This window comes from Chelonoidis abingdonii, chromosome 1, assembly GCF_003597395.2.
Source record: "Chelonoidis abingdonii isolate Lonesome George chromosome 1, CheloAbing_2.0, whole genome shotgun sequence".
Taxonomy (NCBI): Eukaryota; Metazoa; Chordata; order Testudines; family Testudinidae; genus Chelonoidis; species Chelonoidis abingdonii.
In genome coordinates this window covers 358962647-358986613 of record NC_133769.1, presented here as the reverse complement: position 1 = coordinate 358986613, position 23967 = coordinate 358962647, and the positions used below count along the sequence as shown (strand labels likewise).

The following is a 23967-nucleotide window of genomic DNA, read 5'->3' as shown; positions in this document are numbered from 1 at the left end:
CGGGGCGCCGGCTAGAACGGCCCTACTCGACTACTCCCCCGCCTGCCTCGTGTGACACGGGAACGAAAACAAGGCGGGGGGGAAGGAGGGAGGCCGCGGGGGGGCGGGGACGCAGTCCGGGGCAGCCAATCAGATCGAGACGGAAGAGTCAGCTTCTGTTACTCTCGGAGCGCAGGATGGGGTGAAGGCTATAGCGCCGGGGGCGTGGCCTGTGTCGGGAAGCTGGCCAATGAGCGGGGAGGGGTGTGTCCCCCCGGGGCAGAGAGGCAGCTGCAGCTTTCCTGACAGGAGGGGGCGAGCGGAGCTGGGCCTGCAGCGTGAGTGGGGGGCGCTGGCGGGGTGTCCCCAAGGTCACGTGGCTTCCTGGGGGGCAAGCCAGGCAGGCTGGCTAAGGGACAGTAAACACCCCCGGGGGGGTAAGGACGGGCTGGCTAAGGGGACAGTAAACACCCCCGGAGGTCTTGGGGGGGGGTAAGGACGGGCCCCTGGAAGACAGGGGTGCGTGCCCATGTCTCAGGCGTGGGCAGAGGTGAACGGGCTGCGCTGGGATGGGGAGGGGTGAATAGGAGCCTCCCTCCTGGGGGGCGGTCGGTTAAACCTCCTGCGCGTGCCTTTGGAGGGCGTGGGGTAACTGGGGTGTGCCTGGGGGGTAGGTGAGGGGTAAATTGGACTCGTCCCTTCCCCAGGATGAGGGATAAATGGGGTTTCCGGGGGGGGCGCTGGAGTGGGGAGGGATAAATGGGGTTTCCATGGAGGGGTGGACTGGGGTAAATGAGGTTTCTTTGAGGGGGCTGGAATGTGAGGGATAAATGGAGTTTCCACGGGGAGGAAGGGTTGAAGTGGGGTAGGGGGGATAGATCGGGTTTCCTTTGGGCATCAAAGGCAGCTTCTCCCTATCAGCTTCTCCCTATCCTGTTTCCAACATTCCGTCCTGTCTCCTGTTACAGAGACATCACCCCTAAAACATCTTGCTTGCTGTGAGCCTGATTCTGCCATCCTCATGCTGGGGAGCATTTTACTCAGCTGGTGGGGCTACAGGCAGAGTAAGATATGATGATAAGGAAGGATAGTCCAGTGATTATAAGTAAGACTACATTTTAGTCACAGCCATTTTTAGTAAAAGTCATGGGCCCATGACCTGTTCCTGACTTTTATTAAAAATATCAGTGACTAAAACTTGGGATGGGATCTGCCCAAGACCCCCACTGGTGCTGGAGGGGGGGCAGGTGGCAGCACCAGTGGAGGTTTTGGGCAGCTTCCACCTCAAGTTTTAGTTGGTACTGCGGGGGGAGGGTGGGAGAGGTGGCAGCATGCAGCTCAGGACCCCCCGCTGGTGCTGGGGGTGGGTAGGTGGGCAGCAGCAGTGTGTGGCCAGGGACACCCACTAATGCTGAGGGGGTGGTTGGCAGGGCCGGCAGGCTGAACACCTGCCTCTGTGCCTCTACCTTTTCCCCCCAGCAGCAACAGACTTAGTTTGGGTGTGGCAGGAGCACAGGACGGAGTGAGGATGGCTCTGGGCAGCATTTACCTAGCTGGAAGGCTCCCTGGAAGTAGTGACATCTCCCTTCCTCAGCTCCCTCCTAGACAGAGGTATGGTCAGGCAGCTCTGCACGCTGCCTCCACCTGTAGACACCGCCCCTGCAGCTCCCATTGGCCATAGCTCCCAGCCAAAGGGAGCTGCAAAACAAGTACTCTGGGCAGAGGCAGCGTGCAGAGCTGCCTGGCCACAGCTCCACCTAGCAGCTGAGTGAGGAGGATGTCACTGCTTCCAGGAAGCCCCCAGGAAAGTGCCACCCAAAGCCCACCTCATGCTGTCCTATGCCCCAGCCCCAACCCCTCTCCATCCCACATCCAAACTCTGCTGCTGTGGGCATGGTTTCCTGAGACTGCCCCAGCAGTGACCTGTGCACCTGGTGAAGGGGCTGCCTGAGTTGCCCCTGAGCCAGGTGCACTGGCTGCTGCAGAAGTCACAGAATCTGTGACTTCAGTGACAAACTTGCAGCCTTAATTATAGGTATGTTAGATAGTTATTGTGCATAAAGGTGACAGAATCAGGTGTTGGTTGAACAGCAGTAGAAAGAAGAATGTATGTTCCTTCTGATTTAGCAACCTATCACCGCTGTTTGAATGCACCTATAATCAGGGGCGGCTCTAGACATTTTGCCGCCCCAAGCACGGTGACATGCCACTGGGGGCGCTCTGCCGGTCGCCGGTCCCGCGGCTCCGGTGGACCTCCCGCAGGCATGCCTGTGGAGGGTCCACTAGTCCCGTGGCTTCGGTGGACCTTCCAAAGGCTGCCTGCCTGCCTGGTGTGCTGGGGGCTGAAGCTGCCCCTGCCTATAATGAGCAGTTGGCTGATTCCTATAAACTAGGCTCTTGGTCTGGGTGCTGACATTCAGATGCACTGCTTAGGATGCAGTAAGAAGGGACAGTTTTCTCCCAGATGGCCCCGTGGGAACATAGGTCCTTGATCGTAGTACTACTAGGATTCAACCTGCTAAATACCAAATGTGTGACTGTCCTAAAATTAGGACACACCATCAAATGTTGGAGGAAGGAGGCAGAAACTAGTCCCATGTATCATTCCAACAAGATATTTTAAATAAGTTTCAAGAATTAGTTTCCTGTGTTTTATCCTCCCCTTACAGGGCTCTATGTAATCTTGCCCCTCTGTGTTTCTGTTCTCAATTCTCCCATTTTCCCCACCCCTCCCACCCCACTCCATACTCTCCTCCCAGTTCTTTGTCCTTCACTTCTTTTTACCGTTCTCAGCTTTGTGCCTTCTGTCATGGTCCCCTTATGCCTGGAGCAATCTGCTCACTAGTTTACTTTCCCCAGATTAAACAATGAAGCTAAACTAATCATTTCCTAAACCAGAACTTGATTCTTAAACACTAAATCTGCCTCCTCTTCTGATCACCATCTCTTCTATAATTTAATCCTGCCCTTCCTCTTGTTCCCTATATAACTGTCCAACCATTTTTTTAAGTTATAAACCTCCCATAACCCTGACTCTAACAGCTGCAACATCTCTACTGTTCCCCTTTTTCAAGTGCAATAAAAAAAGTCACCTTATCTCACCTATCTGTCCACCCCCTCTGTTCAGAGCAAATGAATTGCTCTCCTCCATAGTCAGAACTCTTTGATGGTGATTGGCTCCTTTGTTCTCATCTTCCTTGATCTCAGGCCAGACTTGGATTTTTATGAACCACTTTGCTCTCCTACACCATCTCAATGCACAGTTATCTCTGATTCCCTCCTGACATACCTACCTTTCTGATCACTCTGCCTCTTGTTACTGTGCACTGAGGTCTAACTCCACTGGGAGTTAGATGCATAGGTGCTTTTGAAAATCCCATTTGGCATCTATCTGCATATTTAGGTGCCTAAGTAACTTTAAAGACCTGGTCCCACACCTCTTCTTTGGAGTTCCACTAATTCCTGGCCCATTGCTGTTTTCTTTCTATTTTCTTCTTGCGTGAACTTCTGTCAGACTTTAAATACTTGCCACTATTGTGTTGATGTTACCAACTCTTCACATCCTCTGGTATTTCTAATGATTCCTTCCTGTCCACTCTCGCTGCCTGTTTTGATCGTGCAAAACATATGGTTTCATCTTAACTTACTTTCTCAATGTCTCAAAGACAGCGAAAGGGCAAGAAAAGCATCCTCACACACAACTCCATTTTCCCCTTGACTTACGTCTCCTACTATAACCTCTTATATTGCCTCCACACAGTCTGTAACCTAGGTATCATCCTTGATTTTAAGTCTCTGTCTTCCCATATTGCCTATGTTTGCAAATCTACCTAACTTAATCAGCTCCCTAACGCTGCCCCTGTTATGCATGTCATGGCTGGAATCCTCATCCATTCCTCCACTAACTTGCCTTTCATAGGAAAATAGGAATTGTTATAGTAGCAGATCAGACCTTAGATAGTACCTCATGTTTCAAAAGAACATACAGGGCAACCTATAGTGGACAGTTAAGAGACAGTTATGGGATGATGCCCAAAAAAATAGAGACTTATATTCCTTCTAAAAATAATTGTTTTTAAATGCAACTTTTAGATGCCCTCCTGAATTCTATTAAGCTGTTTACCTCAATGATATCTTGTGGCAATAAGTTCCATAGACTAATTATTCCCAATGTATACATATTTCCTTTAACTAGTTTTAAGTTTTGTTTTTCAAATTCAGTAAATGCCTCCTTATTCTTATGTTGTTGGAAAAGCAAATAGGAGCTCCTGATGTACATTCTCTATCCCATTTACGTTATGTCCTGTCTCTGTTATACAGACCCAGTTATTTCAGCCTCTCTTCCTATGGAAAGTTTTTTCATCTTTTGTTACCTATCTAAAAAGAACTATAACTCCCTTCTGTATAATCTCGAGCTATTGTAACTCCATAATACTTGTTTCTTAGTAAACCGTCACAAATATTTTATGCAAAAACTCTCCTGTTCAGAACTAACTTCTAGATGATCTGCTCTGTTATTTTTACCCTTTGGTCTGTGTGGGTGAACAGAGGTGATTGACTGATCTCCTTTGTTTTGAGACTTGCCCTTGTTCTTCCTTTCTTCTTCTGTTGCTGCCTAACTTCACATACCTCTCAGAAATGAAGATTTGCGTCTCCACATGAAAGGAAGCTAGCTCCATGGCAATGATTGTAGACGTACTGAGAGAACCAAAAGACACAAATCTGGTAGAGCTGTAGTCTTATGCAGGGGACATCCCTTGCACACAAGGGTATCAGGCACTTTGTCCTTAGCTTCGGAAGGAGTCAATAAGAAAAGTTGTCATGTTACCATGCTATAAGCATAAATGCTGAGGCAGTCTAAAGCCTTTGCTGAGTCCCAGGCAGTAGTGCTGTTTGTTCTTGATGTGACATTTGAGGCAGCAAACTCAAATGCAATCTTGGCAGTCAAAGAAGAGTATCTACTGTCTGTCTGGTACCATAGTTTGCCTTGGTGTGTGTAAGGGGGGAGAGGGGTTGCATTGCAAGGTTACTGTAATGTTATTTGAGCCTTTGTGCAAATGTTAGCAGGTTTTTCCTTAAGATTTTCCAAGAGGACTGAAAATCTGTTAATCCAGAGATTGCTCTTTTGTGAGCACTCTCTCATTAATCAGCAACACCAGGCTTCCTGCAGTGGATTTTGCTGTCGAATTTGAACAATTTAACACAACTTCAGGATGGGGAAATGTTTCTCTGAGTAGAAATCTGGATAAACTGGAGAAGAAAATGTAGTTTTTAAGTGGGTGGCTGAATTCCATACATTTAATTAAATGGCCTTTTTACTATTCACCTTATAAAGAGAGTCCACTCTTCACATTAGTTGGAACAGAATGAACAGAGCTCTCTTCAGTGCAGAGATAGCATTTCAATAGAAAACTGGTTGTTTTCAGCCCACCCCACTCAGGAACTGGAAGGGCAGAAAGACAAATCTCTAGGATGGTGGTCTAACATCTAGCAAGCCGATCTAAAGCATTTCTGTAGTACCTGCCACCCTATCACCTGTGTGATGAGCTGAGGTCTAGTGGAAGACTCCTATCAGAGATCCATCTCTGGTGCTGTAAAGACAGCATGGCTTCCCCCTGCTGCCCTTCTTGGTTTTGGGGGAAAGGGAGCATTTAGTTCCTTTCTAGTTCTTCCACTGTCCCTGATCACTGCCTAGATCAGACTGTGATGGGTGCATTAGAAATGCCTAAAGTAGCCTGACAAAGGAATGGTGTAATAGCTTTCAGTCATCGATCGCACTCACAAGCGGGGAAAAAGGGGGGGTGGAAGAAACAATCCAGTGCACAAATATTCTTAAAAGTGAGTCCTTTGTATAGCATACAGCTGTCTTTTCTTGTTCTGCTGAATACATTTGAACCTTAATTCAAAACTGACACAGCAAATATATTGCATTTTACTCTCCTCCTCCAGCCCATCTTAGGCACCATAGCCATCTATCTAAAGTGTTGATATTACCATAGTATCTGAGCATCACCCAATAATTTATGGATTTATCTTTGCAAAACCCCAGTGAGATAGAGTAGTAGTATCATCCCTGTTTTACGGATGGGGATCTGAGACACCAAGAGGTTAAATGTCTTCCCCGAGGTCCCACATGAAGTCTGCCAGAGCTGAGAACTGAACACATCTCCTGAGCCCCAATCCAGTGCTTTAACCAAAAGACTGTCCTTCCTTTCTTCCTCAGCACTCACTGTGAGTAACATCTGTATTTACTTACATTCCAAGTTCCTCAGGGCATGAACACTTATTTTTCTGATAAGCGCCATACATGTTGTGGTGCCATGTAGCTAATGTTATTTATTTCAGACCTTTTCAATTTGGCAATGTCTTCTCCTGAAATCGCTTCCCTTTCATGGGGTCAGATGATGGTGAAAGGTTGTTCTACAACTTATAAGGACTGCAAAGTGTGGCCAGGAGGGAGCCGAACCTGGGATTGGAGAGAAACAGGGACAAATGTAAGTACATTGTTTAGTCTATTTTAAAGTAGGGGCTAAGAAAGCTTCCTTGGGAACAGTTACTGCTGTATTTGCCAGTAGTGGGCGCTAAGAAATGTGGCGTCCAGAACTGGACACAATACTCCAGGAGAGGTCTAATCAGCGTGGAGTAGAGCATGGAGAATTACTTCTCATATCATGCTTACAACACTCCTGCAAATACATCCCAGAATGATGTTTGCTTTTTTTTGCAACAGTGTTACACTGTTGACTCATATTTAGCTTGTGGTCCACTGTGATCCCCAGGTCCCTTTCTGCAGTGCTCCTTCCTAGGCAGTCATTTCCCATTTTGTATGTGTGCAACTTATTGTTTCTTCCTAATTGGAGGACTGTGTATTTCTCCTTATTGAATTTAATCCTGTTTACTTCAGACCATTTCTCCAGTTTGTCCAGATCATTTTGAATTTTAATTCTATCCTCCAAAGCACTTGCAACGCCTCCCAGTTTGGTATCGTCCGCAAACTTTATAATTGTACTCTGTATGCTATTATGTAAATCATTGATGAAGATATTGAACAGAACTAGACCCAGAACTGATCCCTATGGATCCACACTCGACAAGCCATTCCAGCTTGATTGAACTCTCTGGGAATGGTTTTCCAACCACTCATACACCCACCTTATTGTAGCTTCATGTAGGTTATATTTCCCTGTTTTGTTTATGAGAAGATCATGCGAGACCATATCAAAAGCCTTACTAAAGTCAAGATTTACCACCTTTACTGCTTCCCTCCTATCTACAAAGCTTTCTTTAACAGGCTAACAAGCCATTAGGTTGGTCTGACAAATCTGTGCTGTTACTTATCACCTTATTATCTTCTAGTTATTTGCAAATTGATTGCTAATTGAAAACCATACAGTTAAAGCAATACAACCCCTCCAATGTGGATGCAATTATATCAGTGCTTATACTGGTACAGCTATTCTGCCATGGGAAGGGAAATAAGTTATACCAGGATAAAGCATCTTTATCAGGGGTGGGCAAACTTTTTGGTCTGAGAGCAACATCTGGGTGGGGAAATTGCATGCAGGGCTCTGAATGTAGGGCTGGGGCAGGGGGTTGGGGTATGGGAGGGGGCTCAGAGCATGGGGTTGGGGTGCAGGAGGGGTGCCGGTATACAAAGGGGCTCAGGACAGGGTTGGAGTGCAGAGTGCTGGAGGGGGCTCAGGGCATGAGGTTGAGGTGCAGGAGAGGTGGGGCAGGGGAATCAGGGCAGGGGGTTGGAGCGAGGGGTGCACAAGGGGTTCAGACTACGGGCTCTGGCCCAGAGCCGCTTACTTGGAGTGGCTCTGGGGTGGCAGTGGCACTCCCCAGGGCCAGGGTAGACTCCCTGGCCCCACGCTGCTCCAGGAAGCGGCTGGCACCATGTCCTTGCGGCCCCTGAGGAGGGGTGGGGCAGAGGGCTCTGTGCGCTGCCTTTGCCTGCGGGTACCTCCCCCAAAGCTCCCATTGGCCGCAGTTCCCCATTCCCAGCCAATGGGAGCTGCAGGAGGGCAGTGCCTTCAGGTGAGGGCAGCACATGGAGCCCTTTGTTACCCCTCCCCCATGGGCTGCAGGGACGTAGTGCCAGCCATTTCCAGGGCTTTCTGGGCCCACGGTGCCACAGAGGTGGCAATCTTGCAGGCTGGATCCAAAGCCCTGACAGGCCAGATGGAACCCATGGGCCACAGTTTGCCCACCCCAATCTTTATGCTAATATAACTGTGCTCTCAAAGTAGAGGTTGTACTGGTATAACTATATCAGCAAAACACCCTACACACCCCTACCCAAAAGTGAAATGGGTACAAAAGTCACACGTAGACCAGGACTAATGCTCTTGGTCCTGAACCTACAACTATATCTTATGTCAGCATACACAGAACCCCACTGAAGACAATTGGCCTGGTGCGAACCCAGCTGCAGGCCTGGAGCCCTTGTTTAGGAGCTCAATGTAGACTCTTTAGAGAGAAATGTCTTCCAGCACTTAGTATTAGTTTGATACTTACGGTATATAGCGCCCTTTGTGTAGTGATCTTAAGTGACTGGCAAATGGGGAAAATGTGGATTAGTGAGCTCCCCCTTCCCTTTTTTTTTTTTTTTTTTCTATTGTGCTACTTTATTACGGAGAAGAAGGGCCTGAAGCAGAGTGGAGGATGAGGGGTCAATTTTGTTTTGTTTTTTTTTCACGTTAGAAATTCAGATCTTACCTACCCTATTTTTTTCCTTTAAGAATCACTGGATGACTGGAGAACAAGAAGGTTTATAATAGCAGAAAAGTCATGCAAATGAAACTTGATTAATTGAACAGGAAGTGATTTTTGGTTAGACTGTTTCAAACTTGTGTTTTGTTAACAACTACAATACGCTTGGGAGGAATATGCTCTTTATAAAGATTCAAATGAGCACCCTTCAGCTGAAGGCTGAGAAAGCTTTAAGTCCATAGCAGCTCATCTGAGGACTCCTCCAGCTAATGCAGGGAAAATAAGAACGCAACGTTCCTGAAATCTATACGGTTAAAAAAAGTACAAGAAAAAACAGACCTTCTTTATCCACTTTCAATAACAAAAAACACACCCATATTTTTCCCTTTGCAGGTCACTTTTAAAGCTCTGTTCTTCCAGATAGGGAAGCAAGCAAGGAGCAATTATGTGATGGCTAAGATCATACAGCAAGCAGCAAAAAAGGGAATAGAACTAAGGTTTCCTAGCTCCAAAAGTGCTAGGAAAAGGTTCTCTTTATTTGATTAACAGACTGGGTGCCCCTCATGCTCTGCACTCTTGTTAGAAATAAATTGTTTGGGTGATAGTCACAACACTTACCTTGTGATCCAGACAAGGGTGTGCTTCCTCTAGGGATGTTTCTATTGGTGGGGCTGAAGCCTGTGCATCAGGTGCTGTCACCCAGGGTGCCCCTCATGCTCTGCACTCTTGTTAGAAATAAACTGCTTCCTTTGCTGCTGTGCTGACAAATTGATGCCCTGTAGGTAATTCTCCTCTCTTTGGGAAAACTGCGGAACTGGCTCTGCAGGGTTCTGTGGCTTTAAGGACTAAGTCCATGTGACCTTAACTCTGGGGGATAAAAGGCAGCCTCCCTGGCTGACTGCATTTCTGTGCCAGCTGCTAATGGGAAAAAAGGAACAGGATTCCTAAGAGGTAGAGTAGAGAACAGAGAACAACAGACAAAGAAATTCTACTGCAGTTTCTTTATCCCCTAGCCCCCAAATCAGGAGAATTGACTGGGATAATGCATTTGCTCCCATGTTAGATCTCCCTCTCCATGAAGCTTGTTTGTTAAGAAACAGACAGTGCCCCCTTCAGAAAATCTTTGTGTAAACAAAATAATTTTTTTGTTTTTGTTCCAAGGCTTTAATGTGTCCAAAGTGTTGATCGCAGGCAGTGAACCCTCACCAGCTATTTAATTATTGTAATTACATTAAGCTATACCTTTTTCTTTTATTTAGGTCTAAGTGACTATCATTAAAGTACACAAAGGTTTCTAGCGTACCTCAAAGGCCCATAAGGAGTTTTCTCTTTCATAAACACACTTTTTAAAAATGATTAAGTCCACCCAGCAAGGCTCTGTAACAAGGTGAGTAGTGTAGGAGAGGGCATACAAACCTATGTAGGCTAAAGGGATGGGAAACTCTCTATTTCCCCTGCTGGGTCTAGAGCAGCCTGGTGTTTATGCTGTGTTTCTAGCCTGAGGAATTAAAGATGAGACCCAGATGTCACATGGCATTGCGGAATGGGGATGATAATATTGCTGTAACATGGTGGCTTCCCTCACTTGAAACTTAAAGAACTGGTGAAAAGTTGGCTTCAGCTTGGAAAGACTTCTCCTTAAAAAATAAAATCTGACAACTGACAGTAACAGCATACAGTGATTAAAGAACAGGGATGACATACAATGAAAAGACTTGTCTGGTCCTCTATAATACTGAAGATTGGGGAAGGAAGGAAGGTGGATCCCCAAACCATCAGAATATCCCCCCAGAGAGCAAAGTTGGAAAACTAGTGAAACAACAGGAGTCATGTTATTAAATTGTAAGCTGATGCTTTGACCTTAGTTTCTACAGTGAATGGGATATTTTCTGGTTGGGAAAGAACGGTTCCACGTTCGTGCAAGTTAGCTGGTTGTCTGATCACATTTATGTGCCTTTGATAGTTGTCTTCCAGAAGAATTGTTCAAAGATCTGCTACAGTGCTGCCTATTTTGTAAGGAAAGAAAAACATGGTCAGTCCCTCAGTCACATTCTTAATATTTTAATCTCTTTAAAGACTTGAATAGTTTAATGGTAATAATTTTCACATTGAAAAGAGACCATACTGTAGCCAAATACAAGGCATAGTTCTTCTGTTTGTGTTTACGGTACATTTACTGCTAACCTTATATAGACAGAAGCAGCAGAAAAGTTAATGTAGGAAAAACAGTGGAAAAATCTCTGAAACAGTGTGGCGGGTTTGGTGTGTGTTTGTTGTTTTTTGTTAAAGGGAATGAGTAGATCAGGGAAAAATTCACTTTTTTAATTCACTCAAAATCTTCCATAAATATTTTAAGGAGATTAATCTCTTAAATTAAAATCATTGTTTGGACTTAAACATTCCTCTACCAAACACTGCAGCATTAGGATAGTACAGGAGAACTAGAAAATGAAACAGACTATACAATAAAGTAAAACTGACCAGTATAACTATCCATACTGAATGAAATTCACAAAATAAAAAATACAAAACAAGTAGAAAGTTGCATTTAACATTTTCAGTTTTAATAATTTGGGGGAGGGTGTTTTTTTTTTTTAAAATAAAGGAGAGGGGTAAACTTTACTCTGTCACAGATGTGTAACCTATTGACTTCAATAAGGTTTTGATTTTAACACTAAACTTTTGCTGTTATTTCAATCTGACAGTATTCATTTAATTTTTAATATCTGAGACATTAGCTGCCAAACTGAAATACTTTATAAATGTGTAGAGGGGCTACACATCCTCTCAGTTTATAGCTGTCTATGTAGTATGTTAGCATATAATTCATATTATCAATTGATAATACTCTTTCATTGGTACATTTAAACTACCTAGAGTATCCTCCTTTGCAGTGTTGTTGTAGCCATGGATATTAGAGAGACAAGTTAGATGAGAATCTTTATTGCACCAACTTCTCTTGGTGAAAGAGAAGCTATCAAGCTTACACTAAGCTCTTCTTCAGGTCTGGGAAAGATACTAAGTGGCGTGGTCTACGCTACAAAGTTAGGTTGAGGCAGTGTCTTATGCCAATAAAATTATGCATGTCTATACTTACATTTGTCTCCAATCGCTGAAAACACCCCCTGATGGCAACACATTAACACTACCTCCCCAAGTGTCATTGTGTCATGGTTGTTGTACTGAAATTCGCTGCTGCAGAAGTGTAGGCGCTGCATTACCTATGTTGCTCTTAACAGTCCTCCAGCAGCTGTTTCACAGTGCTTAACAGTGACTGTTTTGGTCAACTGTGAACTCTATTGTCCAGCAGTCACGGAGACTGGAAGCCCTTTGCTCACCCTCTTAAAATCCTGTGAATTTTTGAAGTGCTTTTTCCTGATTGTCCAGCTTGACAAGCCCACCTAGTAGCTCTCTATTGTGTGGAAGTGCCCAGCTGATCGTACTGTACTGGCTACATAATCCAGACACATAGTATACTGTTAGCATACCAGAAGGCCAGAGAGGCCAACACTTGATCTGGTGCCAAGCCACAGACTTGCCAGTTTTACAAAGAACCGCATGCCATGTTTGGTAGAGGGCCCACCCTGGATACCTCTGAGGAGCCTGATGTCACTGCTGCAAACAGCAAGGAGGAAGAGGAGCATGGTGGACATGCACCCAGGAAAGGATTCAACTATGCCACGAGCCAGGATCTGTTTGAGACACAACTGCAGTCCAGTCAGTCGAGCACAGGCAAGAAGGGAAAGGAACCTTGGGTTAGTGTGTTAATGTATTTCCCATTAGAATATTGTACTGACACCTCCAACTTAACAGGACACTGCTTTTCACTGTTTTACTCATACTAGAAGAGGTAGTAGTAAGGAGAAGTAGAGTTATCTGCTTTTCATACCCCTGTAGTTAGATGGGAGGAGGACCACTGTGCAGAGCAGTTTATGTACAGAGAAATGGCCCCAGGATCCTCCTGAGAGAGCTTGATGTAACTTTGGTGGAAGTACTCTGCAATCCTCTCCTAAAAGTTTCTAGGGATGGCAGCCTCATTTCTTCATCCACTGTGGGACGCTTTCCTATGCCAGTTGACAATAAAACTTCAGTAGGCACCATTGCAGTAAACAGGCTAGGAGCATAGGGTGCCTGGTGGCTTCAGGATGTCAGAAACAGCTGTGCTTCCTGCCTTTATTTCCCTCAGGAGTGAGATACTGACTAAAATCACCACTGCGTGTGGAAAATGGTGCCACTATTCAGTGTCATTGCCCTATACTCGGTTCCATGGAACCAAGCAATTCCTTCCTCATTTTCCTTACCCCTGCCATGCCATACTCACTGTGGCTGAAGCTGTGCTCAGTCATTCCAAGGCAGAAGTGGCAATGAGCATGTCTTACGTAAAACTTTAGGGGAGCAAGGGAAGGGAATTCTGAATCCGAACTCTTGTTTTCTGTTGTGACTATACTGACAGTGGCACCTCTGTGCATTTTATCTGTACTGCTGCTGTTGCCCTTGCAGGTTTCCCCTCCACAACTGCAGCATGCCTAACCCAGATAAGGAGGAGAAAAAAAGGACACTGGCTGACAGATTCAGCCAGAACCTGCAAGCCATAGCAGACAGGAGAGAGGCTCTGGAGTGCTGACAGGAAAAGGAGAGGGAGATGCACCAGGATATAATGGGGCTTCTCTGGCAGCAAACACAAATGCTGCAGACTCTTATGGACCTACAGGTTCAACAGTCAGGGGCTTGCTTCCCCTTGCAGTCCATGGAGAACTCCATTATAGCACCTGCAATGTTTCCATTACTCAGTAAAATTGTATTGTTTGGAATAATTCATTATTAGTTCCCAACATATGCTGCAGAGTGCCTAGTGGGATTGAAAGTGCCCACTTACTTGTTTTTGTATAGTGTGACAAAACTCATAAGCTCAGTGACAAAAACAGTGTAATAATCAAATGTACAGCAAGCACCGCAAAATTAAATAGGTGCATTGACAGTGTTCCATTCATACATATACACCAGGCACCACATAATTCCTCCCAGAACAGTAGGACCAAGTAGAGCACAGAGTAGTGTAACACATTACTGTGGCTTACTGTTAAAGTGCTCTTTCAAAGCCTCCCTGAGCCACGTATCTCGGTGTTGAGCTCTTGTAATAACCTTTGTGTCTGGCTGTTCAAAGTCAGCAGACAGCTGCTCAACCTCTGTCTCTGCGCCAATTTTTCTCCCTTTGCTTCACAGATATTATGCAGGACGCAGGAAGCAGCTATAACCATTGGGATGTTTTTCTCACTGAGATCCAATCTTCTGAGTAAACAATGCCAGCCTCATTTCAGTCTGCCAAAAGCACATTCAACTGCCATTCTGCACCTGAGCTGAGCCAGTAGGATTGTTCCTTGGAGCTGTCAAGGTGGCTGGTATATGGCATCATGAGCCAGAGGAGCAAGGGGTACTAGGTTCCCCAGGATCACTGTTGGCATTTCAAGATCGCTAATGGTAATCTGGCAGTTGGGAAAGAAAGACCTTGCTTGTAGCTTTCTGAACAGTCCTGTGTTCTTAAAGATGTGAGTGTCATGCACCTTCCCAGACCTGCCTACACTGATGACAATGAAGTGTCCCTGGTGATCCACCAGTGCTTGCATCACCATAGAAAAATAGCCATTTCTGTTGATGTACACTGTGTCAAGGTATTCTGGTACCAAAATAGGGATGTGTGTGCCATCTATCGCTCCACCAAACTTAGGGAGCCCACGTGCTTCAAATCCATCCTCTGTGTTCTGCACGTTGCCAAGAATCACATTCCCGCATTGCCAGAGACTATTAATGGCTCTGCACACTTGCATGACAATGGCCTCCATAGTGGATTTTCTAATTCCGAAATGATTTTTCCACTGACCAGTAGCAATCTGGTGTTGCATGTCTCCACAGTACAATAGCTTCTTGCTTCTCCATTGTTAGTACACCCCTTATTCTGGTGTCCCTGCGCTGGAGGGCAGGGAAGAGCTTGGTACACAGATCCAGGAATGTGGCCTTGCACATCTGAAAGTTCTGCAACCATGGCTCGTAATCCAAAGTCTGCATTACACTGTGATCTCACCAGTGGGTGCATGTTCCTCACGCCCAGAAGTAGTGCTCCACCAGCTGCAGCTGCTTTGTGAATGCCAACAACTACCCTGAATTGATTCTATGTTTAACAACGATCTGCCCTCCAGGAAATCATCATGTTCCCTGCTGATTTAGTCCTTCTTGCAGCTCTGCAAATACCAAAGAATGATGCACCCATTGCTTGCAATGCTTATGACAATAGTTCAGAGTTGTGCAGGCTTCATGCTTCTGTCAGAGATTGTGGACAGCGAGGAGGGCTCTGTGGGTTCATGGGATTTTTTTTGAAAAGGTGCAAAACTTATGGAGTATAGATGACATTATGAGATGAAGAAAGTTGCATGCTGGGACGTTGACCCCTCCTGGCTCCCAGTCACCCCTGCGTCACTAGTTTTTGCCCCCGCACGCATTGTCATAACTTCCCAAAAGACAATGTGCTAGATGATGGTGAGTTGTATACTGGGATGCCTACCCCTGGTGTACTGCACGGTGTATCAACACAAGCATTCCTGGTGAGTACACACAGTGCCAGTGCAAGGAGCCAAGCATACATGTGCACAGGTGATATACCAACTCTAGTGGCTTTAGGCTGATGTAATGTGGTAGCAAAAATTTGTAGTGTAGACATGGCCAGAGTGTCACATCTAAATACAAGGTAGAGATTATTAAACGTAAGGAGGTAACATACTGCAAGAGATCATTCAAAGTGAAATGGCTGTTAAGGAGGATTAGTGGGTTACAGATTGTTGTAATGAGCCATAAACCCAGTGTGTTTGAGTCCATGGCTTATAGCATTTAGCAAAGTTATGAATGTAAGCCCCCAGGCTCATCTTTTGAAGGCATTGTGCACCTTTGAGGTTTTCTTTGAGGGCAAGGCCTGAGAGATCAGATATGGAGTGATCATTTTATGAAAAGCATTTGCCTATGGGTGGTATGGTGGGTTTTTGTTTTTTTTTTTCTGTGGGAGTTCATTCAGGAACATAACAATTCTCTTGTTTCACCCACATAGTTGTTACTGGGGCATTTGATATCCTGGATAAGGTACACCACATGATGTGGTAGGTGTATGTAGAACTTGAAAGGTGTATTGTGGGGCATATTGATCATTGCCATCAGTGGAGCTATGTCTACTGGTTTTGAATCTGTTATGGCAGGGTCTGATGCCACTTTTGAGTTGATGTGTACTGGTCTTTGGAGCTTACTTCTGCTGATGAGTTTTGCAAGGTTGGGAGGTTGTTTAAAAGGCCAGAAGAGGGTGTTCAGGAAAGATTTATTTCAGGATGTGGTTCCATCGAGTATGGGTTGTAATTGATGGGTAGGCGGTGTGGGGTGATCTGTCACAACCAGAGGTGTGCAGGTGGGAGGGGAGGTTCTGCACTGAAGTAGCTTCTCTCAGGTGGTTTGTGTGGCCCATTCCATGATGCAATCTACTTCTATGGGGGAGTATCCTTGTTTAGTGAAGGTAGTTTTAATTGTGTTAAGGTGTGTATCCCAGACTCTCTCTTCTGGGCACATTCCACGTTATCTGCCTGCCAGGCTGTAGCTAAACACATTGTGTTTGAGGTGGTTAGTGGATGTGTGAAGGTAAGCGTGGTGATCTGTGGCTTTTATGTATAATTGTTTGTAGGATTCCCTTGTTGAAGCTGACCGTGGTGTCCAGGATTGTTGATGCTAGTGTGGAAGCATTCTAGAGATGGATGGTGGTGGTTGTTATTGAAGTTGTGGTGGAAATCTATGAGGGAGTTTAGGTCGTCTTTCCAGAGGATGAAAATATCATTGTTTCTTAGGTACATCAGCAGTTTGGGGGTATAATTTTCCATAAATTCTTCCTCAAGGTGGCCCATGAAGTGGCTGGCATATTGCGGAGCCATCCTAGTACCCATGACTGTTCCCATAGTTTAGACAAAGTATTGTTGAATGTAAAATTATAGATGAGAATGAAATGGGGGTTTGGTGATGTTTGAAGTGGCTATCTGGAGTGTTCGTTGTCTTGTAGATATTTGAAGCAGGCAGTGAGGCTGGTGAGGGGTGTTGGTGCATAGGGAGGTGAAATGTATGATGGCAAGGATGGTGCTCTGAGGGAGGTTGTCCCCTGTAGGAAACTGGCTGTTGGGGGAGGGAGGGCAGCATGGTTTGAGGATGGGTTCTGAGAGTTCCATTATTCCTTCAGTAAGAGTGCCTTGACCAGATATGATGGATCTGCCTGGGTTCTCTTGTTTGAGTATTCTTTGACTGGCTCGTATAACATAAAATGGGTGTTGGGAAGAAAGGGATGTTAATTAGTTCTTGTAACGTTACTGCGCTTTGTCTTATAGCCTGTGACACAGCCAGTTGAAAATATTTAAATGAAGCGTTGCTGTTTGATGCTCTCAGCATGAAAACTGTAGCATTTTTTTTCCTTCAAACTTAGCATTCTCCTGGAGTGCAGCCAGCTGATCTTGAAGAAGTTGTCAAGAAGGGCGTGAAAACTTTAGTGATTGGTCGTGGCATGAGTGAGGCTTTGCAGGTAGGTTTTTGGTCAGATACAACCACACCTTGGAACTGCTGATATTTTTCCCCTTTAGGCAGAGATCATTTCTAACCTTCACGGAGAACAATCTAGTTCATCTTCAGCCCCATAATCTGAACCTGTTTTTTTTTTTTTTTTTTAATGAAGCCCAGAAGCACTTATGAAAAAAGTTGTAAAAAATGTAGAATCAGCATTTTGGGGGTAGAGATATTTGCTGAAAGTAACCTCATTTGATACTAATACATTGGCAGCCCAGTGTCAAACTGTAAGTGGGTTTACAACCTGCAGGAATAGCAGCAACACTGAAAATCTTTAAACGGTGGTTACTTTTTAAACCCTTAAAACTGATTGTAAACTGGCTCGCTCTCCTCCCCCCCCAGTGTAATAATTTAAGTCTCATTGATTGTCCTGGCTAGTAAGGGTATTGCCAAGTGTCACTTCAGCTTTTTGAACGTGGTAGCTGAGCGAATTGGCAGAGGCATCCTTGTAATGCTTTCCACACTTAGGAAATTCTGTAACACATATTAATTCACAGCCACTTCCACCACTATCTCCTCAATTTCTCCTAATAGTACAGTTCAGAATTGCATTTAGGAACATGTTAGAGAAGAAGGAATACAAGACGGATATACCTTAGCTGCTACTAGACAGTGAAATAAAATTCCCTTTCTCTCCACTATAACGAATTCAAAGTTTATTCCCAGCCTACTACCAATTTGGTTATTACCACAAATTTATTTTACTGCCTTTGAAACAAGATGTAATTAAGCATTTTTCTGAACCAGAGCAACCAGGACTTGTTTCTTACTAGGAAGTCTAGTCTGCAAGAAAAAGAATCTAGCATTTGTTCTTACCTTTTCCTTTCCTTTTCCTCAGGTACCAGCATCTACCGTGGACTATCTCAAGAAAAATGGGATTGATGTGCTAGTCCTGCAAACAGAGAAGGCTGTGAAGGAGTACAATGCACTGGTTGCTCAAGGAGTCAAAGTGGGAGGTGTCTTCCATTCAACATGCTAATGAATTAAACAATACAGCCCTCTTCCCCCTTAGCCAAAACATCTTGTGCCTTTTGACTGAATAAATGATAGTAGTCAGTATTGGGGCTTTATAGTTCATATTTCCCACTGTACCAAAGCCTGGATGTGAGATGAAGACTTTAAACAGAGGAGAAATACAGCAGTATGGAATTTAAATGAATCTAATTGCTCATAAATGTTCTTCCACGGTGCTGGGTATGGTAGACTATTTAATCATGATTCCCTACACTTGTGATTTTTGACCTAATCCTCTAGGTCTGAAGGCATAATTCATCTGGCCATTAATGTTTGGCCTAGCTGCTGAAGTAAAATATTCACTTTTAAAACCTGTTAGGAAATTATCTGAGACTTCACTTGATTTGCAATAGCTATTGGATGATCACATTTGGTCACTACCATGATGTGTGTAAAATGGTGTATAAAAATGGTGAAAAGCTCTGCCTCCCATTGCCAATCCCTTGAGCTGTCCAAACTCTTAGCAGTGCACGCAGAGTGAAATGATGGTGGATTTGCTTCTTTGGGATGAATACTCCTTTTCATACCTTTATGATTTGTAAATTTTACATTACATGAAGAACAAGTCACTAGGAGCTAAAGAAAAAATAACCTATAGCGATATGTAGTAGTACACCTCAGTAAGGAACACGATCTAACTACAAACTCTGGTTTTATAGTTAATTGAAGTGCAAGCTAGTGTGCAGCATATTAGACTGGCCGATCATTGCTAACTAGCTGGGGAATGGTGGTTGGAATTTTTAGATCAGGTGCTGACGATCAATTGAACATTAAAACACATGTAGATGTTTAATAAAAGCTACAGCTTTTAAACCTAATTGAATGGTTCCTGTCTCTCTCTTTTATCTTGTGCTGGACTTACTGTAGCATATACTCAGTTATAAATTATCTCTAAGATAGGTTTCATTCAACAGGGACTGCTAGCTGTTACTTAAATCTTCGTCTTATATGTATTACAGTAAGGCACAGAGGCCATCAGAAGGGTCCTACTGTGCTAAGTGCTGTACAGTCATGTTGAAACAACTCTGCCTGGTTCCAATTTTTGGAAAGAATTCCTTTTCCTTTAACGTTTGCTTTTCTCCATTTTGTATTAAATGTAAATGATTTCATAGTGCAAATAAGAGGAAGAACTAGTGTTTGTAAAACACAAACTTCATTTTCATCTCTCTTAATTGCAATATCCTTCAACACTAGGGCTATGTTGAGGCAGTAGCTCATCTAAAACAGCAGGAGCTTTTTTCTGGGTGTCTTTGCATTCATTGAGATGGCAGCCGGTATAACTAGTAGGTGGATTATTCTCAATATAAATGCTATAATTCTGAAGAGTTGGTGTGGTGAGCGATAAAAGAAAGCACTGACCTAAAGGCTTTAGCTCTCTGACAGAAGTCAAAAGAACAAGCTCTTCTCTCCAAAGACTCTGTACAAATATGAAAAACTGTTAATGCAAGGCTGTACTTTAGCACTTGGAGCGGGATATGGCCCCTACCCAAATCCAGCCATCATGATGTGTAATCTCCTGAGCTGCCAAAGCTTCAGAAAGCCTCAAGTAGTAGTTACTTGGCAGAAGCCCCACCACCAAACAATCTGAGCTACATCTGGTGGTGCCCATAATGTGCATAGAAGTGATGCATATCAGCAACTCAGCTCCTACACTGATTTTCTTTCAATCTTCCCATTCACATAGCAAAATGATATTTAATCCAGTTTCAGGCTGGAGCCATATTTGTAGAACTGAGGCTAAATGAGAGCCAGCCTGGTTTATTTAAGGGGGTAGCACATTACCGGCTCGTCAAACTGCTTCAGTGTGCTCCATTCCCATTATGGTCTCTGGGGCAGTTAGCTCCTTTTACTTGTGCCTGATTGACTTCCGTCAGATGCCTTCCTGTACTGTACCTTTATGCTGCAGCCATTTTAAGTTTCTTCTTGGAGTAACTTCCATCCCTTTGAAGCTGGTGGCGAGGAAAGGGAGGTAGATTTCCTATATACAGTTAGACTGCATCCCCTGCCATTATGACCAAATTCCTGTATTAGCATAAGTCATCCAGTTGTGATGTGAATCAGCGTGGATGGCTGTTCCCTTCAGCCCCACAAAAAGTAATTATGTGGAATGCTAGTCACTAATGAGCCGACTTCTGCCTCAGTAGCTTCCATAGCCTCATAGGTAAGGTTAAGATTTTGTCACAGTTATTTTTAGGAAATGTCACGGACAGGTAGTGGGCAATAAACAAAAATTCACCGGGAGCGCCGACCTGCCAGTGACTTTTATTAAAAATAACAGGGGGAAGAGAAGGCTGGGGGCGGGAGGTAGGAGAGAATGACACCTGGATCCCCATCAGAGGGCCTGACAGCCACAGCCACAGCCCCTCTGCCACTGGGGTGGGACACAGCCCGGGCTCCAGACCCTGCCAAAGCCACGGGTACATGGCTCCAGCTTGGCCGCAGCAGGGGTCTCACAGCCCCAGCTGAAGCCCTGGGGAGAAGGGGGGCATACAGCTCCTGCCCTGGTTCCAGCCAAAGCTGTGGATGAGGGAGGGACGCAGCCCCAGCTCTGGCCAGTCACTAACAGCTGAAGCAAAAGGCACAGGTCTCAAACTCACGGAATCTGTGACTTCCCTACCATCCCTTACACACAGGCCAGCCAACACCTGGCTGAATTGTCACTGGATCAGGCCCCATTGGTATGTCTATGCTGCAGCTGGGAGTGGGCCTCCCAGCCCCAGTAAACAGACGAACTACCTGGGCTTGAGCTAACATGCTAACAATAGCTGTGTGGCTGTTGAGGGGTAGGCACTGAAACCCATCCAATCTCCTAGTGGCCAGCCTGAGCTGCCACCCAAGCCACAATGGCTACAGTTCTATTTTCAGCACATTAGCATGAGCACAGCCAACACAAATTTCTCTCTACCCAGCCCGAGAGAATTGCTTGCAGCTGCAGTGTAGACATATCCATTGTGTCAACCAACCAGCAAACTACGAACATAAGAACTGCCATTGGGTCAGACTAATGGTTCAGCAGGCCCCTTGTATCTTGTCTCAGACAGCAGCCAATACCAGAGCTCCAGGGAAGCACAGAGAACAGGGCAATTTTGGAGCTCTTGATGAAGCATTAATTAGGCCACGCCTCCTTAAACATCCCACATGGGCAGATCTGTTAAATTGCAATTTCTGTCCCAAAAAACAGGCTATATTTCAAAAACAAAACACCTCAAATACCATATTACAGGTATGAACACTCAGGGCACAGCTCTCAACCACATACAGGGCTTCTCCTCTCCCTCCCACCTCCTCTCTACCACAGCTAGCAAGAGAGTCTGCCTCCCAGCAAGCTGTGAACACCCACCCCAGAAAATTCTTTTGCACAGAGCTGCTTCTGGGCTTAGTGCCAGCAAGACTCCATGAGCTGCTCAGCCTACACATTACTTATCTTCGTGAGGCAAGGTGTAGAATCAAGCAGCAGGGAGAGGCAGGGCAACACACACACACACACACACACACTCTCTCTCTCTCTCTCTCTGCATAACCCTTTCTCTCCTCTGCATCACTGTACCCTGTGAAGGCTCCTCGACCAAGAGAAAAAGGAGAGTTTTAACACTAGACTATCTCAGGCCAGCCAAGCACCTACGGTTTAATCTTTCCTTACTTTTGAGTTTATATTCAGGCAAAATGAAAGAAGATTTGTTAGCTGCCACTCTCATGGAGCCCCCAGATCCATCTGGCACAAACACAGGAGTATTTTCTTCAGTATTGGCTTGAATTCATCATGGTTTGAAAGCCAGGCTTGAGAAGCAGTTACATCAGGACATCCTGGCTCTAGAAAAACATATGGTTGCCAGGGAAGTTTTAAGGGTTGCTGAAGATCTTTTAAGGGCTTCTAAAATATTCCTCTCTGTGGGGTCTTTGGGGAAGACACCACCCCTCCCAACAGATTGGTGTGTCTTACAAGAAATGCCATTGCTGCATCAAACCTGGGAAGGATCAGAATGAATTACCAGGAACCTGTAGAATCTCACAGCTTGTCAGTTCATCTTTTTCCCTTTGTCAGCTGCTGCACGCGCTTCCCTAGTGACCTCTGTGAAGGGGGATAGCCTGTTTTAGTTTTCAAGAGGTTATCTGCCCTTGGCTTTAGGCTGTGCAGCCTCTCTCTGGCTGGCTCTCCATGGTGGCCACTACATTCATCTACACTGCTTCAAACATATGCAGGAAAACCTTCTCCTTGTCTGGCTCGGGGTCCCCAAGCTGAAAGATTCACAAATAAGGTGGGAGTGCTGAAGAACTGAAAGCACATCTGCCATGATCCCAGAAGTGGTATGGCCAAGTCCCAATGTTTCATGGAAAAGTCTGAACTGTCTCCAGCATATCCCAGGATGAAAGCCTACATATCTCAGAGCTAAGGAGAAAAGGATCCAGAAAAAATTTCCCCTGAATAGTATCAAATACAAAAAAAGACATGGAGTCAACATCCTAAAAGAAATAGTTTGCTATGTTAAGTAAGTTAGCAGGAATTATAAGAACCCCCATAAAATGAAAGACATAAGAGGAGGACAAGGACAGATCAGAAATCTATGTAGAAAAGTGTAAAAACATCTGGGTGAAAATAATCCTCAGAACAGGCTAACTAGGAGGGAAAAGACTAGAGAAGCAACAGCACCAAAAGCAAGCGAGGTCTGATAGCAAACTATAAAATAAGTGTGCAGTGCAAACAATAAGGCAGTAAGAGAGCCAAAGTAAAATCATAGGGACGCTACCATCCCTCCTGCTTTATGATAGGCGATACTCAGTCCTGTCAGCCTGATACTAGCAAAGACGTAGATGCTCTTTTCTAAATTCCAATGTAACAAAAAAGAATTCTTTAAAACCAATTGTACACAACAACAAAAAAAAAAAAAAAAAAAAAAAAAATGTTTGGAGCCACCAGCAATTGACTTAAAGATCTGTAAAGAGTAAACTATGTATAACCATCAGTAGCTGAGCCAAACAATGACAAAAGGGGACTAGTCATTATCTGTTTGAACGGTAGAAGACACCCAAGAGAGAGAATGCCTTAGGATTTTGCAATGAGGTTGAACTAGGAGTAATGAAATGAAAGAAAAATAGAAGATGAGCATCAGGAAGACTAAGGACTAAGTGGATGTGGACCTTTGTCTGACCCAATACTTACGTTCTTATGTTCACAAGGACAGTGGAAGCCCCATTGCTTGAATCATTTAGAACCAGAGAACATACAATGGGGAGCAAGGGAACAACTACTGGATCTTCATTCTCTCTCTGAAGTTTTATGATTGTCCATGTCTGTAGTTTTGCCAATGTCTTTCAGGGCCAGATTTTCAAAGATATTTAGGTGCTTAAAGATGCATATTAGGTGCCTTTTGTATATTCCACTAGGCACCTATCTGCATTCCTAAGTGCTTAAATACCTTTGAAAATCTGGGCCTTGATCCTTGCCAAGATGGGGAAGGGAGGGACGGAAAGGACACTTCGGTCTCATATTTTACATGCCATGTAGCTGACTGTTAACACTAGCCCAACATAAGAATAAGAGATTCTCCATCATGTCATTATCTTCCTTGAGTTAAACAGAACATTTTCATTACAATGCTTGGCGATAAGAAAAGGATGTCAAGTTCTCCC

General features: G+C 44.6%; 2 protein-coding genes across 3 annotated transcripts in view; one reads left to right on the top strand and one right to left on the bottom strand.

Moving 5' to 3' along the window:
* The first annotated feature begins 232 nt into the window (after positions 1-232).
* Positions 233-19157, top strand: AAMDC (adipogenesis associated Mth938 domain containing). 2 transcript variants are annotated; one of them, XM_032770884.2, is made up of 5 exons: positions 233-317; positions 6029-6210; positions 6325-6473; positions 17189-17284; positions 18164-19157. In XM_032770884.2, exons 3-5 carry the CDS (start codon positions 6342-6344, stop codon positions 18302-18304), a joined length of 369 nt encoding a protein of 122 aa, XP_032626775.1. In that variant the 5' UTR covers positions 233-317; positions 6029-6210; positions 6325-6341; the 3' UTR covers positions 18305-19157. The 2 variants fall into 2 exon arrangements, with proteins under 2 accessions (XP_032626775.1, XP_032626776.1); XM_032770885.2 differs by lacking the exon at positions 6029-6210.
* INTS4 (integrator complex subunit 4) overlaps positions 18981-23967 on the bottom strand; it is an 80533-nt gene continuing 75546 nt past the window's right edge. Inside the window, exon 25 of the transcript XR_004372376.2 lies at positions 18981-22726. The gene's annotated coding sequence lies outside the window, so the exon portion shown is untranslated. The remainder of the gene's footprint in view (positions 22727-23967) is intronic.

What these genes read in the sequence shown, in the direction of transcription:
- AAMDC (XM_032770885.2), top strand. Translation starts at nt 6,342, where the DNA reads ATGTCTTCTCCTGAAATCGCTTCCCTTTCATGGGGTCAGATGATGGTG. An exon ending in GGAGAGAAACAGGGACAAAT is followed by an intron (nt 6,474 to 17,188) that starts GTAAGTACATTG and finishes CTTCAAACTTAG; the next exon opens with CATTCTCCTGGAGTGCAGCC. An exon ending in GCATGAGTGAGGCTTTGCAG is followed by an intron (nt 17,285 to 18,163) that starts GTAGGTTTTTGG and finishes CCTTTTCCTCAG; the next exon opens with GTACCAGCATCTACCGTGGA.